The 19,333-nt window shown below is 46.5% G+C and overlaps 2 protein-coding genes across 2 annotated transcripts; both read right to left on the reverse strand.

Moving 5' to 3' along the window:
• Positions 1–937: 937 nt before the first annotated feature.
• Positions 938–10,333, reverse strand: LOC310950958 (uncharacterized protein). Its single transcript, XM_083919001.1, has 11 exons — positions 9,913–10,333; positions 9,059–9,424; positions 8,289–8,651; positions 6,681–7,034; positions 6,554–6,571; positions 5,353–5,416; positions 4,379–4,422; positions 3,019–3,169; positions 2,714–2,827; positions 2,098–2,165; positions 938–1,043 (listed from the first exon to the last, which is right to left on the reverse strand). The coding sequence occupies exons 1-11, from the start codon at positions 10,300–10,302 to the stop codon at positions 1,020–1,022; spliced, it is 1,956 nt and encodes a 651-aa protein (XP_083775127.1). The 5' UTR covers positions 10,303–10,333; the 3' UTR covers positions 938–1,019.
• Positions 10,334–11,653: 1,320 nt separating this feature from the next.
• mettl25b (methyltransferase like 25B) lies at positions 11,654–19,283 on the reverse strand. The gene is made up of 8 exons (XM_083918786.1): positions 18,995–19,283; positions 16,985–17,103; positions 16,345–16,570; positions 16,196–16,258; positions 15,587–15,724; positions 13,579–14,378; positions 13,057–13,241; positions 11,654–12,203 (listed from the first exon to the last, which is right to left on the reverse strand). The coding sequence occupies exons 1-8, from the start codon at positions 19,118–19,120 to the stop codon at positions 12,118–12,120; spliced, it is 1,743 nt and encodes a 580-aa protein (XP_083774912.1). The 5' UTR covers positions 19,121–19,283; the 3' UTR covers positions 11,654–12,117.
• Between the last annotated feature and the right edge of the window lie 50 nt (positions 19,284–19,333).

Here is a 19,333-nt window from a genome sequence, read left to right on the forward strand (position 1 = left end):
CTCTAACCGCTGTGCCGCCCGCCGTCCAGAACAAAGTTGTTTTGATGCCTAAACCTAAGAAACGTTAGTAATCTTTGTTTGAGTTCACAACATGTTTAAAACTGCGCCTGTGGAGCGCCGAAAAGGGCGGATTGTAGCAGTTCAGACACGTTGGTATTCAACCATAGACTGTAAAAAAAAATGGACGTAGCGTCTTCGTCAAGTCCGCTCTCTCGACTTGATCCAATCGTCCTTGCCTACGGGAGTCTCCATCTTGTAGACTTTGACTCCTCACCCGTACCATGCCCCAGCACGTTTCACAGCTAAAGTCTGGTTCCTTTGACCAGTGTGAGTGCAACGGTACCGTGCCTAGTTGTGGCGCGCTTGCCGACCACGGCCCGTTTGGGAGAGGTGGGCTTTTGTAAAGCACGTTTGCACGTGTACGAGCACGAGCGTGCGCACGTGTACGAGCACGAGGCCTACGGCGGTTCTGAGGTCATTTCCTGTGCGCCTGTTGGGACGTAGAAAAAAGAAGGAGGGACCATGCGCGGACATTTCAAACAATGGCGGTGAAAGGTTCACGTTGGTGTGATGCGGAGGTGGAGTGTTTACTGCAGATTTGGTCGATGAAAAGATTCAAAAACAGTCGACAAGACGCACAAAAACTCAGAGGTCTACGGAAAGATCTGGAAACAAAGCCACGCATCGCCATGACGTCATCAATGCGTGTGACGTGTTACGGCGTGATGACGTATAGGCAGCAAGAAGCATTCTCCGAGGCCCAGGTAGTGTGAGTACAAACGGGCCTGGAGGGGGGGACAAGGAACCCTCTTGCTGTGAGGTGACAGTGCTAACCACCACACCATCATGTCACCCTTTGAGAGAATTCGTATATGTGAACTGAAACAAACTGACACAAATGTAAACTTAAAAAAGAAAAAGCTCAGACGCACAACAGTTTATTTTCAGTGTTTAATGTTTTCTGTACTTTATGACTGGAGGCTCAGAGATACATTCCTCCTCTGCTCCGGTTCGATTCCTCAGAGTATGGCTGACTTCATAAACTGAAAAGAGAGACAAATGCATTATTAAGAGTGCAATAACAAAGTGAACTGTTACACACAACTGGAAATAAATAGGTCAATTAAAGGGTTTAGTTGTAGTGTGGATAAAGGCTCCTGGATAACAACGTGCCCTGGCCTTGGTCAGTGTTGATCAGTGAACCAATCAGGCTGCAGAGCAGGGGCGTCCAATCCTGCTCCTGGAGGGCCACTGTCCTCCAACACACCTGGTTCTAATCATGTGCTCGTTATCAAGCAGCTGAAGCTCGTCACAGGTTTGAAAATCGTTAGACTCAGGTGTGTTAGAGCAGGGAGAGACCTAAAACATGCAGGACAGTGGCTACACGGTGGCGTAGTGGTTAGTGGCTCTCCCCGTGTCTGCGTGGGTTTTCTCCGGGTTCTCCGGTTTCCTCCCACAGTCCAAAGACGTGCAGGTGTTCGGTTCATTGATGAGTCTAAATCACCCGTAGGTGTGAATGGTTGTCTGTCTCTGTTCGTCTCTATGTGTCCTGTGATAGACTGGCGTCCTGTCCAGGGTGGACCCCGCCTCACGCCTGATGTCAGCTGGGATCGGCTCCACGACCCCAACAGGGACAAGCAGTTGAAGATGAATGAATGAATGAATGAATGAATGAATGCAGGACAGTGGCCCTCCAGGAGCAGGATTGGACGCCCCTGCTGTAGAGTAAACGAGTAGGTGAGCTGAACTTTATCTGCTCTGTTTCTGCAGTTGAAGAGTTGATTTGGAGTTTTAAGGAGCTGCGTGTTGCTGTCGCGTGCAGCTAAATGTAAATGCCGAACCTTTCTCTCCGTAAATGTTTTAGCAACTGTTAGTGGAAGGCTGGAAAATGTGTGGGAAAGAGCTCATGAAGGAAGCGATACACAAACACGTTTCCTCTCTTTATTGTTCCGATGAAAAATGCACATAAAAATGTTTCGGCTGATTTCTCTTCTGTTTTCTCTTTACGTGAAACATAAAATTAAGTGAAAATACAAGAGACATTTAAGAACGTGTTGCTGCGTGAAGTGCAGGATTAACGAGAACAACTCAACTCACCTGCTGGAGAGAGAAGCTGGCCACATGGCAGTCACACGGCAAACTCAGCAGATGAGCCTGAAAACGCTCTGATGACACAGGAAGCAAACATTCACACCCTGAACTCAGTCGACTTAACCCAGAATGAGTCTCATTATATTACTGTATATGAAGTATACAGTAAACGGTCACAAAAAGATGCAAATTGACTAAAAATAGATGCAAAACAATAACAAAGACAAACAAAACAACTCAAAATGGGCCTAAAAATGACCACAAATAGAAATAAAATGTCCACAAAACACCAAAGAGTGGACTGGGTGTGTTGTTCCTACGTAGAAAGAGTAGGGGGGTGCTCTCGCAGCTCTGTGTTTATAATACGTAACGTTATTAAAGAAAGGTTCTTACCTCAAATTGTACCAAACGGAGAACCTCGCCCACAGAAAGTGAAAGTGAGTGTAACAAACCCCCTCTGATTTTAGGGTGAAGTGTTCCTTTAAGTGCAGTACTGGGGTAAATGGACTTTGTTACCCCCCACCCCTGTATGTCGTGTGAACGTCGTGTGAACGTCGTGTGAACGTCGTGTGAACGTCGTGTGAACGTCGTGTGAACGTCGTGTGAACGTCGGTCTCCGTACCTCTGAGGATCTGAAGTTTCGTCAGGACGGTCACGAACTCGTCGTAGTCGATCCCATCTTTGGAGTGATGCTCCTGCCACAGGACTCTGAAGGATTCGTCGTCTAAGTGGAACTCTGAAGACAAACACCCATGAAAAGCAAATGAATGACCTTTTTCTAGCTTATTTCTAAATCCAGCGTTCTCTCATGACTACGTGTGCAGATGACTGGGCTTTGGCTTCCCTCTGTGTCCGCTGGATGCCAAACGCTGCTCACCTGCACACTCTGACGTGACACAGAGTTGATTCAAAGATGTGATGTCTTACCACGGCCAGACAGAGCCTTTCTCATCTGGGTTTGAGTGACGGAGGGGGGGTTCCTCCTCTCGTAGCTCTCCAAGTACTCCCTCCTGGTGGCAGCCACGTAGTGCTCCAGTTTGAAGACCTCCACCGCATCCAGGTCTCCGGTCTTGTCCGCCTGAAAGTGCTGGTTAAAGAATGAAAACCTCGAGCTCTTCACGACACCTGAACGCATAACGGCTCCTGTTAAAGCCAAATGGACACATCGTGATCGCTGCAGAACTTTCTTGTTGTTTAAAGCTCTTTTTTCTATCTATCTCTCCTTCAGCCTCTTATCCGGGGTCGGGTCTCGGGGCAGCAGCTTTAGCAGGGGACCCCAAACTTCCCTTTCCCGGGCCACATTAACCAGCTCTAACTGGGGGATCCTGAGGCGTTCCCAGGCCAGTGTGGAGATCTAATCTCTCCACCTGGTCCTGGGTCTTCCCCGAGGCCTCCTCCCAGCTGGACGTGCCTGGAACACCTCCCTAGGGAGGCGCCCAGGGTTCATCCTTACCAGATGATCCTGAACCACCTCAACTGGCTCCTTTCAACGCAAAGCAGCAGCGGCTCTACTCCGAGTTCCTCACGGATGCTGAACTTCTCCCCCTCTCTCTAAGGGAGACTCCAGACCCCCTCCTGAGGAAGCACATTTCAGACGCTTGGACCTGGACCTGGTTCTTTGGGTCCTGACCTGGACCTGGTTCTTTGGGTCCTGACCCAGCTTTCATGACCACAGGTGAGGGTAGGAACCAGGACTGAGCGGTAGATCCAGAGCTTTGTCTTCCTCAGCTCTCTTTTCATCACAACGGTGCGGTAGAGCGACTGCAGCTCCGCCCCCGCTGCTCCGATTCTCCGGCCAAACTCACGCTCCATCGTCCCCTCACTCGTGAACAAGATCCCGAGGTACTTGAACTCCTTCACTTGGGGTCAGGACTCATTCCCTACCTGGAATAACAACCCACCGGTTTCCTGCTAAGAGCCACGGCCTCAGATTTAGAGGTGCTGATCCTCATCCCGGACGTTTCACACTTGGGATATCTGTCTGTCTGTCTAGCTCATTCTTTTACGTATTTCTGTACCATGGTGTGGCTTAATATCATGTCTGACCTTCACGATTCAAGTAATGTTTAAATACAAGATAGGCTTTTATTTTTTTCAATTGTGCAGTTGGAAAAACATCATGACGTCCATATCGTGATGAATTGTGTGTTATTAAATCAGTGAAGTTTAAACCAGGAGGGGACGCTTGCTCTGGAAGTCTTGATGAACTGTGAGCACTTGCAAATTTCGTGATTCTGCGATGAAGTCGGGACATTTGGATTCAGCCTGAGGGGTTTGCAAAGGATACATCCATGAGAGTCAGCAGGAGGCGGGCTGTCCTGAGACTCAGGGCTAAACGTAGGGAAAAAAAATACAATCATGAGTGTAAATATGTCTCTCTCAGACGTTGCTGTTGTGAAAGCTGGGCTATGAAGTTTTTCTCCATTCAGCACAATTTCATTTAAAGTGAAATTACGTCGTTAAATCATCCTGTGGTCTTTTTCGACACTTGCATACATCAAATAAGCCATGGAGACATGAACTGTTAACAGAGAAATCCAGGAGAGATGCTAACAGCCGGACGTGGCTAACAGTGATTAGCTCGGGGCAGCACGGTGAAGGCATTCAAAGGTCTTTTTTAACCACTAATGCTGCTGAAAATAACAGCAAACCTCTGCAGCAGCATGAGAAGAGTCCCTACACACAAAACAAAGCACCAATGGGCTCCTTCCTTTGGGATTGACTTTGCTAATCCACTGTAATGGACTTTACTATGAGAGGAGCTGGTACAGGGGCCAGTAGGTAAGTCTTTAAAACACTCTTTAATAAACTCTGGCTTCACTAACTACGCTGTTGCTGCTTTGTTGTGTGTGTAGGGACTCTTCTCATGCTGCTGCAGAGGTTTGCTGTTATTTTCAGCAGCATTAGTGCTTAAAGAAGACCTTTGAATGCCTTCACCGTGCTGCCCCGAGCTAATCACTGTTAGCCACGTCCAGCTGTTAGTGACTCTCCTGGATTTCTCAGTTAATAGTTGTTGTCTCGATGGATTATTTGATGAATGTAAGTGTCGACTTACTTTCACTTCACACTAAATGACAATCGCTGTTCCAAGGAAGCATGTTAGCCTCATGTTAAGTGTCTGTAGCTACTTAGAGCCTTGAATCACATGATGATGTGGACGGTTGAAATAAACGACTAGCACTCGTACAGCTGACTGTATGAAAGGACGGGCTGAGGACAGAAAACCATGTCATCTTTAACGTTAGTGGAAAATAAACTGACATTTGCCACGAAATGAGTATCCGCCGGCGTTCAGCTTCACAAGAAGACTTTCAGCGTTCAGCATCTGTTGGAAACAAGGACAGGTACAGTTACAGGAATGGTGATCTGCTTCACACAACACGTAGTGACATGATAACTCTAAACATACTGGCAGGGACTTCTGTCCTTTCTTTCTGGGCTCCAAAACTAATAATCAAGCTGCTGGTAGAGTTTTCAGTGTCAATTGCAGATTGCATCTTTCAGGTAAACGAGGCCGTACACTAATCTACAGCAGGTTTCCTGACGCTCAACTCGACCAAATGACCCAAAAATAAAACCCTCTGGGTTTTTTTAATTTTTTTTTATGTATTAAACGTATTTCTTCCACTTAGGGCGCACTCGCACTGTCCATCCGTACCGTGCCCCAGCACCTTTCAAAGTCTAAAGTCTAGTTCGTTTTACCAGTGTGAGTGCAACCGTACCGTGCCTAGGAGCGGCATGCTTGCCGTCCACGGCCCGTTTGGGAGAGGTGGGCTTTAGTAAAGCACATTTGCACATGCACGAGCGTGCGCACGTGTACAAGCACGAGGCCTACGTCGGCTCTGAGGTCATTTCCTGTGCGCCTGTTGGGACGTAGAAAAAAGGAGGGACAATGCGCCGACATTTCAAACAGGTTCACGTTGGTGTGATGCGGAGGTGGAGTGTTTACTGCAGATTTGGTCGATGAAAAGATTCAAAAACAGTCGACAAGACGCACAAAAACTCAGAGGTCTACGGAAAGATCTGGAAACAAAGCCACGCATCGCCATGACGTCATCAATGCGTGTGACGTGTTACGGCGTGATGACGTATAGGCAGCAAGAAGCATTCTCCGAGGCCCAGGTAGTGTGAGTACAAACGGGCCTGGAGGGGGGGACAAGGACCCTAAAGCACGGGGCACGGGATGGACGCACAGTGGGAGTGCGACCTTATTCTCCAATTTGGACCATCCGGTTCCTCTTACTGTGTTTTTGAACCGGTTAAATGTCCATCAGAAGCTTCACAGAGGCCCTCACCACCCAGGGAGTCACTGGTGCAGTTAGAGGACATGATCCCTCACCGGCTTCCCACTTTTAGCCCGCATGTTCACCCCGACGACGAGCCCTTTACTTACTACAAGTATTGTAGCAATACAATTAAAGTAAAGATTTGTTTACACTTACAGAACACTTAGAACACTTACATCAGGCCTGCTGTCTTCCTGTGAAAGAAAAGAAAAAAGATGATATGTAAAGACAGATACGCAGAGAAAAATCATTTCCACTATCAAAATAAAACTTTTTCCCATCAAGAAGGTGTCCATCACTTACTGATACACACTTTTCCTCAGGGAATGAGTAACACTCCAGCTCCCTTGGCCAGGAAACACCAATACTGTTCATCAACCCCTCACAGCCCCGTCTGGCCCTCTCACAGAAAGACCGGCAGGGCCGCTGCACTTCCCCTGCCACACACTGGGGGGCGTACACCATACACACGAACATGCGGATGTCCAGTGAGCACATAGTTTCCACCATGGAGTTGAAAAAGGACATCTTTGCGACCGCTTCTCTTTGACTTGTGTGTCCCAGAAGGTTTGGAGTGATGGTCTGGTTGTAGGAGAGGCCCTGGCACATCGGGATGGTGATGGGCTCACAGACGCCCCCGCTGCTGCCCACTCCGTACTGGAACAAGAACCAAGTGCACAGGGTCACGCCGAGGCTAATTTCCTTTGGACAGGCCTGTGCTGCCTTTTTTAAAAACATCTGGACTCTGGACTTTCATAGCAGCTGGCGATGAACAATAAAAAACCTGGCATGCTCGCGGGACACCGGTAGATGCGTTCCTGTGACCACCGGAGACTGTGGCGAAGCGTGTGGGGCTACAGATGATGTATTGGAACTTTTATAGACAAATCTGGCGTGCAGTTCGTGTGTTCGCTATATAACTGCCATTACTGCGGTGGCGTCTTCCTCCAGTATGCGCGCGATTGAATGGGTCATGCTGTCATAAGTTTACCTTTTCTACTTTTACCTGTACTTTTTATGCTGCATCACATTTGACAACGATGTCGAGGGAGTCGGGAAGAACCTGCGCAAATCTCTGCTGCTGCAACAGCAGTGGGAAACTTCAACTTTGGAAACAAACTGAATGTGAACCACGCAAATCTTTACCTCATGAAGAGCGCCCCGTCTGAGGCCGTACGGTCTACAGGGATTCAAACCTTTTCCTCATGAAGAGCGCCCCCGTCTGAGGCCGTACGGTCTACAGGGATTCAAACCTTTTCCTCATGAAGAGTGCCCCTGTCTGAGGCTGTATGGTCTACATGGATTCCCTGGGCGTGCAGATTTTCTCCAGAAGTGGATCAAGAACATTAACAGAGGAGTCTTTGTTCCCAGCAGCAACAGACGCTCAGTTCTGGTTCACACTGGTCAAACTCACAGTGAGGAGCATGAGGCTGCAGCTAAGCTAACACTGCTTAGACGCCTCTATCAAAGCCCCCGTGGCCACACACAGTAAACTGACACAGAGTAAATGGACTCAATGTGGTGTTACATATATCGTAAGTTTCTCTAACTAAGGCGACCTAATGACCACAATGAAAACGTCAAGTATCTGAGTTAATCAGTGAGTTGAAGTTTCCCACTGCTGTTGGAGCAGCAGAGGATTGCACAGGTTCTTCCCGACCTTCTAGACATCGTTGTAAAAAGTAATGCTGCATAAAAGGCTGATTTCCTGTTGCCAGTAGGCGGCGCTGTGGCTTTGAGACTATATTGGAATACATGTCTTCAGGCTGGGACTCTTATCAAGCATGATGTAAACATGTATGTGCACAATGTACATTAGAGTAACACTTATTTTCTGTTTTATGGCGAAACGCACAAAGTGGCCACCACAACATTAGTCAAACATGCATTTTCAAAAAGAAGCATACTTACATGTTCGCAGGACTCTGTGGTAAAAGCTTCACACTTTAGGGATTCTGGCCAATCTAAACCAAACTTATTCATCAGTGGTTCACAGCCAGACCGCGCATGCTCGCAGAGCGTTCTGCAGGGAGGTCGAGGCGTTCCTGACACGCACTCAGGAGTGTAGACGGAGCACAAAAAAGTCTTCAGATAAGGGGAGCACTGCACTTTTACAAGGGGATAAAACTGATTTATTTCCACGCCTATGTCCTCCTGAGCTTTGTGGCCCAGGGAGTTGGGCAGGACGGTCTCGGTGTAGGGCAGGTCTACGCAGAGAGGAACAGTGATTGCTTCACATGTTCCAGAGGATGTCTGAGTAAAACTGTCGTGACTCTGGAAGAACAGAAACATAAGTCAGTGCAATTTGACTCATTCAGACACATGTACAGTCCCTGCCCCTTTTGCTTTTGGTAGTAAAAACTTGACGTTATGCAACAATTAGTCTGTCTGTCCTAGAACTGTCTGCGGGAGACAAGTTATTCTGCTTTGCATAATGTCCACTACAGCAAACTACAACTCCTAGACAAATAACCAAGTCCAGTTGCGTTTGACTGAAATTGCTTTGAGGACAAACTGCAACTGTTTATCATTTACTTTTAGCTTAGCATTGGAACTGTTTAGCGTGAGATACCTTGTATCTAATTCTATGAAATGAGCTCTACAAATGTATGTAGTTTATCATTAAGAGTGGCTTCTAAGACATAAACAACCTTGTGAACATCTCATGTCAGCAGACTTACGAGTTCACAGGACTCTGTGGTAAAAGCTTCACACTTTAGGGATTCTGGCCACGGGACGCCAAACCTTGACATCAATGATCCACAGCCGGCTCTCGCCTTCTCGCAGAGCGTTCTGCAGGGAGGTTGAGGTTTTCCTGACACACACTTAGGAGTGTAGATGGAGCACAAGAAAGGCTTCAGATCAGGGGAGCATCCCACTTTTATAAGTGGTGCAAACGTCTGTATTGCCAAGCCTGCGTCCTCCTGAGTTGTGTGGCCCAGATTGTTGGGCAGGACAGTCTCGGAGTAAGGCATATCTGTGCAGGTGGGGACAGTGATCGTCTGACATGTTGCAGGGGGGGTTGGGATTACACTGGCGACTGGACCCTGGAAGAACAGAAACATACCACTGTTACTTCTGTAGTTTTCACCAAACACACCTGCACACATTTTTTTTTCGTTTGCACGGTGCCAAAAAACTTCAACCAGGATTTGTCTGCCCCCTAATGGGACACTGGCCTTCTGGTTTTCCATACTTTGCTGGTGGTGCACATATTTTAATTTGCACCTCTACGGAAATGATCCTTCCGCAGGTTCACCTCGTAAACTCTACCTTACTCTACGTAGATGGTCAAGCTTGATCGTCCTCTCGAGGTGACGTTATAGAAAAATACTCCTCCTCGAGTTGGATGAGTAGATTGATACAGCACCACTCTGTTATGGGTTAAATATGTAGCTACCGCCAGAAGGTGATTAGCTTAGCATAAAGAGTGGAAAGAGGGTGAAACCAAACTCCACCTACAGTAGCTGATACTTCTAAAACATGCTCTTTGCGTTAAGCACGGTCAACAAAGTGAGAAGTTCATGATACCTACCTGCACACAGTTGGACTGTGGTAAAGTGTCACACCGGAGCCTCGTCGGCCAGACCAACCTCTTCGTCTTGAGGGTAGACTCGCAGTCTGTCTTGACCTTCTCACAGAGCGCTCTGCATGGCTTCTTCCGGGTGTCATCCTCCGAACCGCACTCGGGCACAACGACGCGACACATGAGTATGCCGACGTTCTGTGAACAAGCAGTCTCCACAATCTGACCGGCATCCCGCAGGCTATAGCCGGCCGCTCCAGTCGGATAGGAGCTGGTTGTGTATCCCACACCTTGACAAAAGCTGGATGTTACAGTCTTGCAGCTCGGCTTGCTTTGTGCCTCAGCCGAGCGCTGATGAGACAGCAGCAAACCCAAAACAACCAAGACCAAAGGCTTCATCGTGGCTCTCAGTAAATCTCTCACACTGTCCTGTGCTGTTTGAAAAAGCTTGTGGAGGGTTTGATACCAGTGTGTCTCTGCTGCTCTGCGCAGGAGGTGGAGTAGGAGTCCACGAATGGAGTCTCTACAAACAAGGCACTGATTTAGGACCACTGGTAAGGTCTCGCATCAACAGGATGCTCACCACAACACGAGAGCCAAACTGGTCCCAGAGCAGCAGCCCTATTCTGAGACTCCAGAGCTTTGTGAGAAGCGCCACATCTGGTTGTGATTGAGAGCTTTCTGAAGAACCTGGGGGCAAGAATTAGTTGCACAAAGGCTGGCTCCATAGAGCTGATCTCTGGATGGAAAGTATTTCAACACCAATATCCAGAAAACAAGTGTCAACATGCGATTTTAAAACCCGCCCCCCCCCGGGTCTCTGGAGATTTGAAATAAAGACTTGATGTCCTGAATCACCATGTGGCATGATGGTTGTTTACACGGTAAACAGGATTAGTGGATTCTCTCTATAAAGACAGCAGTGAGAGAGAAGAGAGAGTACTTCATTTCACTCCAAATGTTTTGGTGGCATCTCGGCACGCTCAACTGCCATCTCGGTCGATCACACGTCGGGTTACATCAAATCGATTGTTGCGGAGATTGGCTGCGAGTAAAACAATACAAATCTTGTTTTTAAAGTTCTGGGTACGAAAAGGATCAAACGTAGATATCTTTTGACTGGAGAAGTTTGGTATCGGGTTCTTTTGGTCGATCAAAAACACTGTTTTAATTAACCCGATTGAGACCCGAGGGGCGCTGGCGATCTTGGCGGACATTACTGTCTTTCAGAGGCTGTAGTGGGCTCCTTTTTTAAAGCTAGAGAGAAGATATCGGTATCAAATCTAACAAGACCACATAAGGAATCCAATCATGTGCTATCTTGTTGGGAAGTTCGCGAAAATAACGCTCTATTAGGGCTGGGCAATTCCTGTCCCCGGAGCACCACTGGTCCTGCATGTTTTAGGTTTCTCTCTGCTCCAACACTCATGATTCTCACTCATGAGTTGCTCGTTATCAAGCAGCTGAAGCTTGTCACAGTTTGATTATTGTTAGACTCAGATGTGTTAGGGTAGGGAGAAACTTAAAACATGCAGGACAGTGGCTCTCCAGGAGCAGAATTGTCCACCCCTGCTCTAGGTTGAGCGGGGGAAGAAGTGACGTGGCAATTTCCAGAGGGTTAGGGTTAATTTTTGACTGTTTAAATGTGTTGTAATGTAACTCCAGCCATTGACTCTTTCACATCAAAATGTATCAATGTATGCATATGATGGTGTGTTATTTGTACTATGACACTTTCCCCAAAATTTGTATTTATTTAAAAGACAATTTATCACCTTGTTTAACAGCATCGCAATAGACCGCAATGTATTAATGGTAACCAATGTATTATGATCTTGCAAATACACAGCTACATAAAATAAGGTTCAATTAATTTGGTACATACAGCATTTCATGACAAACATGATCTTTAGGTGAGTCCTGATAATCCTCAAAGTTTATGGAAGCAGATCTGAGACATGTTTCCCATCATGAAGCGTTCCAGTGCAGGAAAACATGAACTCCTTCAGGCAAAGAAAAATATATCCGAGGTTGTCCAGCAAAAAAAAAAATCAATAAAAACAAATGTTCCCTTAATGTTCATAATTCAATATCTCTAAAAACAAAGGCTGATCTCAAGACAGGGTTCCTTGTGTTGTTTAAAAGAGAACTAGACTTTCGTAATATTGAGTTCTTTCTCAAAAAGGAAGTGTGACAGTTTGGACTTCCTCCTCCTCATCCACGCGCCTTCAGAGCCACCAGCACAAAGTTTCTCGGAGAAAAGTTTGCGTCAAAGAGAGGAACCAGCTGACTGTCGGCACCTGCAGAGAGAAAAGGCTTCAGTTAAAGAGTTTAAGGCGACTTCAGACCAAAGATTCACGATGAGACGAGTTTAAACTTGCAGCTGCTCGCAGTGTTGAGGTCTGCAGCGTTCTGAAACCTGCCAGTTCACACCGGTGAGACGGTGTATCATCTCCACAGCAGTGCCTTTGTGTACTTCCGTTCTGACTTTTGTTACTATTTTATAGCATTATAAAGTATAAATGAGGACGGAAATATAATCAAAATATAAAGAAAATATCGTTTCATTTCCCTGATTAACCACTTTGTTCTTGAAAAACAGCACTCCCTCTCTTCGTTTACTCTCTAGCTCTTATTCTATCTCTCTCTCCGTCTCTTTGTCTTTCTCTCTCTCGTTAAGCCTCCGTCCAAAACTTACATTTTGACCAGCTGACAGTTCATGACTGACTTGAGCAGCAGAAACGGGTGACGTGTTTTACGTTTCACAACCAGCCAGAAACTTGAGGAGCTGAGTCGCAGGAGACAACATCAGTTCACACCGCTGCAACTTTTTGCCCACAACGTTCTAAAACGGTTTGTCTCGTCGCAAATTTTTGGTCTGAACTGGGCTTAAGGTATAAGTCCGGCAAAAATGGACCCTATGATCTTTTTTCGGCATGAAAATCCATCTAATAAACCAAGGAGACAGTTTTTTCCGTTGATCAATCATGAATAGAGAATGCCCGGAAAGACGCTCACAGCCCCAAAGGGCTCACACTGATCAGCTCGGGGCGGGGCGCTGCTCAAACTGACACCAAACCTCTGCAGTAGCATGATAACCAGCTTTAACCAGCGGTTTTTAGTGCTGCCACGGTTATACGGCGGCTCACTCACCGTTCTCCTGCAGGTAGATCATCCTGTCCAGGAGCACCAGCGTCTCCACCACAGGAGCCAGCAGCAGGGCCAGGCTGAAGTAGACCACCACCCTGCCCTGCTGCTTCAGCATGGCCTCCACCCGCTCCGGGTCCAGAGGCAAACCAGGAGGCAGGCCGACCCGAGCCAGACCCAGACGGGCGTACCTGAAATGTAGACAGAGAGGGGACGTTATCATTGATAATCAGATGGTGGTCTGTATTTACCTCAGCTTGGAAACAGACTTAAATAAGAGTTTATTACTTATTTATTCTGATTTATAAGGAGAATAAAATCACTTTTCCCCATACATTTTTGCTTGATGAATGATTTAAATTAGCCGTTATATAAGTTGACGATCAACAACTTCAGACTTTAAGTTCAAACTGTGAAAAAAACAAACACAATAACTGTGATTTTTTTTGGACAACTTTACGAAACTTCCTCGACAAACCAATAATATTTAAACCTCAGACGTGTCAGACGGTAAAACTGGCGACTCACTCTGTAAATGGTAGTAAGTGAGCTTTCTTTATGGTCTGGATTCCTGCCCTGCGCAGATCCGGCCTCGCCTCCCTGACGAAGGTCTCCAGCGTTGCCCGGTAACAGTGCGTCCTCAGCAGCTCGCTTTCCTCCCGAAGCCTCCGTACGTAGTCCTCGATAGCATGACACGCCCCCTCCCGCGCCTTATAGGACAGCTGGTGTCCCGGCAGCGCCCGCACCCAGGAGCTCATCGGGTAGCCAAACTCTGAGGGCTGTGCGTCCAGACCCGGTGTGTGTGGCGCTTCGACCAGCCCTGGGGGGGTGGGGTTTTCTTTGGTCGTGATTTTCATGTAGCAGCACGCCACGGAGGTGATGCCGCGTACATGTGGACAGTTGACGAAGTGGCGGAGCAGGGTGGCGCTGAGGTCGCCGCAGGCGTGGAGCCCTGTGAGGACAAAGTCTGGATGTCTCTGTCTGTGTTCCTCAGGACGTGCGCCCTCCTGGCACGCACACGGGGGGCAGCAGCTCCCAGCACGTTGCTCGTCGTCTGACTCGTTTAAGTGGCGTTGTGACGTCGACGCAGAGTCCTGTGAGTCTGTGGAGCCACGACGTGATGGAGTCTGGACCGAGTGAGGAGGACCCTGACGCTCACAGCCCCGCGGCCTCTTTTTGCTGGGTCCAGATGGAGTCCGGGGACCTTTGGTGACACAATCTGCGACACTCAGCTGCTTGATGAAGGCCTCCCATGATTCCTTGGGGTTTACCCAGCCTGCCACATGGCGGGGAGACGACTGCGATACCGGGACCAGAGAGGAGCCGTTCTAGGAGGAAGCGAATGTTTATTAGCTTATGTGTTGATGGTTTGATAACGCATAAGATAAAGCACTTTAAAGGTAAAATACATCTGCAGCGAGGAGTCTCTAAGGGCGCCCCGTGCTTTAGGGTCCTTGTCCCCCCCTCCAGGCCCGTTTGTACTCACACTACCTGGGCCTCGGAGAATGCTTCTTGCTGCCTATACGTCATCACGCCGTAACACGTCACACGCATTGATGACGTCATGGCGATGCGTGGCTTTGTTTACAAATCTTTCCGTAGACCTCGGAGTTTTTGTGCGTCTTGTCGACTGTTTTTGAATCTTTTCGTCAACCAAATCTGCAGTAAACACTCCACCTCCGCATCACACCAACGTGAACCTTTCACCGCCATTGTTTGAAATGTCCGCGCATGGTCCCTCCTTCTTTTTTCTACGTCCCAACAGGCGCACAGGAAATGACCTCAGAACCGCCGTAGGCCTCGTACTCGTACACCTGCACGTGCTCACGCTCGTGCTCGTACACGTGCAAATGTGCTTACGGTACGGTTGCACTGACACTGGTCAAAGGAACTAGACTATAGCCGTAAAACCAGTTTGGGCACGGTAAGGAGGGACAGTGTGAGTGCGCCCTAACTCAAAACGGTGACAAAAGACGGATAGATTCTGTCAACTTACTTCCTTCAGTGTTCATCGTTCAGGAGTTTTTACAGTTAAACACTGAATAAAACAGCTTTGTGTTAAAAAAACATTTCTTTAGCGCTGTTAGGCTCGTCGGGCTGAGCCGCCACTAACGTTGTTGTTTCTCTGATAACTTCAGATCCAGACGTCTAATGACTAAAACCCTCCATCCGCTTCAAACATAGAGTTAAAAAGCAACAGTATCTAACGAGTGTTTGGTGAAAATGTGTCTTAAAAACTGGATAAAAAGACAATTTTCGACGCTTGGAACATGTGACACTGCTGACAGGTGTTCAAATGTAACGTGTTACCCTGAGTAAAATGACAAATTTCTCTGGTTTGAACATTGTCGCAAACATCTGGAATAATGCGAGTACTAAATTACATATATAACCTTTATGAAATGACTAATGGATGTGAAAGGTGTCCCTCAAAGTGACAAACCAACAAATACCAAAAAAAAGCTCTGATGTTTGGCTTTTTTCGATGCGTTGAAAGTAACTTTGACAGTTTGAACGCTCTTTGAAAAGCACCAACCTTTCTCTGCTTCTCCTTCTCCAGGGCCCACAACAACTCTGCGTCAAACTTGGACGCCATAGCAACCAGGGTGCGATCGGCCTCAATGGCGGTAACGGACAGTCCGAGCCCGAAGGACAGGAAACGAGTCAGGTGACCCTGTTGAGAACAGAGTGGGGTAAAACTCACCGTGAACACACACACACACACACACACACACACACACACACACACACACACACACACACACACACACACACACACACACACACACACACACACACACACACACACACAGTCTTGCTGCTACAAATACTCACTAGAGCACCAAAAGTGGATTCATCCGCCGCTAAAAATAGTCCCTAACAAATTCACTGTTTCCTGCTGTTTGTTCAATACAAACTACAACGAAATGACTTTAAAAAATGATATTTTTTTAAAAGTTTTCTGTCTTGTAATGTGTTGATAATTAAAAAGATATACAGTATCATAGTATCAGCCTTACTTAATCAAGTTTTAGTTGCTTAAATTAACCTTAATCATAGTTTATTTGCACAAACACAATCTCACATAGCTGTTTTTTTGCACATTTAAGGAAAAGATATGGGTAATAAGGGAATAGAATAATACCTGTCCAGAACCCACATCCACCACACTGTTGCAGTCGGTCTGGGCACAGAGCTGTTTCACCAGCTGGGATAAAAAAACAAACAGATTAAACAGAGTAAACAGAGAAACAAGTCACTAACTAAACAGCAGTGAAGTAAACAAGCCCGTACCGCGCCCAGCTTGCGGATCTCGTGCTGTTTCTTGGGTTTGACGTGTTTCCTGAATATGTGTCCCAGCAGCGAGCTCTGACTTTGGTTCTCCAGAAACTCCTCTGGCTTCACCGCGTCGGCTGCTGACCCGGCCCGCTGCCGCTCCCGCCCGCTCTCTCTGGGAAACGCCAGAGCGTGAGCTGTAGCACGAAACGCCAGGAGCGACAGAGGCCACGCTGAAGGATATCTGTGACGACAAAGTCAAAGAATCAGACTGTCAGAGAAGATCCACATTAGTCATTTCATCAGCTGTTTTGGACTATGAACTGATCTGCTGCCTGTGATAAGTCTGCACTAAAAACATATTCCTTATTTGAGACTAACTATTCCTGTAGTTCCCTCATCCAAGGAGATACTGCACGGGCCTAACTCTTAAAATGTTGTTGAAAAAAACACAAAACAACCACAAAGAGATGCAAAATGACTGAAAATAGATGCAAAACCACCACAAAAAGATGCAAAACCACCACAAAAAGATGCAAAATGTCTAAACACAGATGCAAAACCACCACATAAAGACTAAAATGGATGTAAAATGTGTGTGGACTCTGGATTTTGTGTGTCTTGTTCCTAATTTTTTTAACTTGCAGTCTAGCCGTACCTCCTGTCTCTGTGTGCATCATCCAGTAACAGGTCTGCGATCTGTGGATACGACAGGTCCTGCAGCGCGGGCTGCCAGCTGCTGGGTAACGTGTTCCAGAGATCCTCAGTGAAGAACTCCTGAAGGGGAAACAGCAAAGAGACAGATCTTAGAGAAACCTCAAAAAGGATCTTCAGCCTCTTGTCCCTGTCGGGGTCTCGGGGGGCTGGAGCTGATCCCAGCTGACATCGGGCGTGAGGCGGGGTCCACCCTGGACAGGACGCCAGTCTATCACAGGACACACAGAGACGAACAGAGACAGACAACCATTCACACCTACGGGTGATTTAGAGTCATCAATGAACCGAACACCTGCACGTCTTTGGACTGTGGGAGGAAACCGGAGAACCCGGAGAAAACCCACGCAGACACGGGGACAACATGCAAACGCCGCACAGAAGGGCCCCAGCCGGGATTCAAACCTGGAATCCTCTTGTTGTGAGGCGACAGTGCTGACCACCACACACCGCCTTTCCATACAGGTAGGTCTTCAAATGTGTTTACCAGAGATGAGCTCATAAGTGTCCTGGAAATAAGTCGTTCAGTGTGAAAAAGGCCAAATTAATAATCCAGTAAATACAAAATTGGATGATTTCTTCAGTCAAAAAGTATTTTTATGCTCTTTTCCTCCTGCATGCAGCAGGTGAGTGCATGTTTGACTGCTGTGCATCAGTGCTGCAGCTGATTGATGTGATTTACTGGAGATTAAAGAGAAAGGGCAGAGGTGGAAGAAGTGTTTGGATCCTTCAGGTGTTAAAACCACACTGTGGAAATACTCCGCTGCAAGTGAAACAAACCAAGTGTACGAGTGTTATCAGCAACGTTTACTCAAAGTTATTAAAGTAACAGCATGTGTAGTGCAGTAAAACTTTCCCTGTCAGTGTTTTATTATTAAACATGTGTATGGGTGGATATTCCTGCTGCATTTTATATAATGTCAGGCAGTTTAATCTGCAGCAGTGCATCATATTTTATTTTTTTTTTAGGTTTTCAGCCTTAAAAACATGAAAAAAACAGCTTTTCAAGGTCAAATTCAAGCACTTTCAAGGGCCATTTTCAAGCTTTTCCAGCACTATACACTTATGGTAAATTTCAGATTGCTACAATTACAAATAGATATTGAAAATGAATATTGCACCTTTCATTTGTTCCATTCAAATCCCGTTAAAAGAGATGTTATTACACTATAAACACCACAAATGTTTCGTAATACCAGAAGGATAACAAATGAAAAATACAGTATATTTCTATTCTTTAGCTATTTATAAGAAATGCAGATACAATTTCAAGCACTTTATTCAAAATTCAAGCCTTTTTTAAGGATTTCAAGCCCCGGTACGAACGCTGTTTGAGACCAGTTAGCCGACCCAAGAAGCTTCTTTAATTTCATTTTGGTTGATTAAAAGTTTCTATTTGGGTGAAAACATCAGAGTTACAGAGTTTAGCAGTTCAGAGTCTTGTTAATTCAGTTTTTCAGAATTGTGCATAATTTACATTTTTGTGTGTTTACACTGGAGAAAAACTGAAACACAGCATCCAGGAAATGTCACAAATGCAGATTAAATGTTAGAAATTAAATATTCTGTGTAATACTGCAAATATATAAGTATTACACTTTCACCAGTGGACCAGAGGCTCATCAGTATCGTGTATAAGTGAATTAACAGACATTAATTAAAATAAAGATCCTTAAAGTAGAAGTTTAAAGCTGCATAACATGGAAACACTCATCTCACAGATGCACATGAGTGGTGGACACATGATCTGACTTTAAATGTGCATAATAACGACCTGTTGTCATGGAAACCAAGTTGCCAAGGCAGCTTCTCTTTTCTTTTTTAAAAACCACTTAATTTATAAACCAAAACAAGACTTCACAGTTCCAACAAAGCCAGGCTGAACCGGGAAAGGCTGCGGGCTGTAACACGGGCTGTAACACGGGCTGTAACACGGGCTGTCACCTTTACGCACAATTATAAAGGAGTCGGACACTTCGCTGTACTGGGACAGGAAGGCGGTGAGTCTCTCTGCCAGGTCTCTCTGCTGCTGTGCTGAGAGGCTGCATGTAAACATCTCCACATCTCCAGCTGCTAGCATGGGGCTACGAGGCGAGCTAATGCTAACCGGAACTAGCTTCTTAATGCCACCTTATGTTTCCAGTTAAGACCAAGAGTATCTAAAACACACTCGCTAACTTTAAGTACTTAAAATCTGTGTTTAAAACGCATTTCTCCTGCTTTTCGTGACACGGAAACGCTAGTTGTTGTGATTAGCCGTTAGCATCGCGATAACTGCTTCCGTTCACATGTG

Source organism: Echiichthys vipera (assembly GCF_963691815.1).
Source record: "Echiichthys vipera genome assembly, chromosome: 8".
Taxonomy (NCBI): domain Eukaryota; kingdom Metazoa; phylum Chordata; class Actinopteri; order Perciformes; family Trachinidae; genus Echiichthys; species Echiichthys vipera.

Bases quoted from the DNA above. Each gene is read 5' to 3' on its own strand.
- mettl25b (XM_083918786.1), bottom strand. From the start codon at position 19,120: ATGCTAGCAGCTGGAGATGTGGAGATGTTTACATGCAGCCTCTCAGCA. The intron at 14,379-15,586 runs GTTGGTGCTTTT...GCTTCCTCCTAG, and splicing joins AGAAGGAGAAGCAGAGAAAG to AACGGCTCCTCTCTGGTCCC. The intron at 13,242-13,578 runs GTGAGTCGCCAG...TCTACATTTCAG, and splicing joins CACTTACTACCATTTACAGA to GTACGCCCGTCTGGGTCTGG.
- LOC310950958 (XM_083919001.1), bottom strand. From the start codon at position 10,302: ATGAAGCCTTTGGTCTTGGTTGTTTTGGGTTTGCTGCTGTCTCATCAG. The intron at 9,425-9,912 runs GTAGGTATCATG...CTGTTCTTCCAG, and splicing joins CACAGTCCAACTGTGTGCAG to GGTCCAGTCGCCAGTGTAAT. The intron at 1,044-2,097 runs GTGAGTTGAGTT...CTCTCTTTTCAG, and splicing joins CCAGCTTCTCTCTCCAGCAG to TTTATGAAGTCAGCCATACT.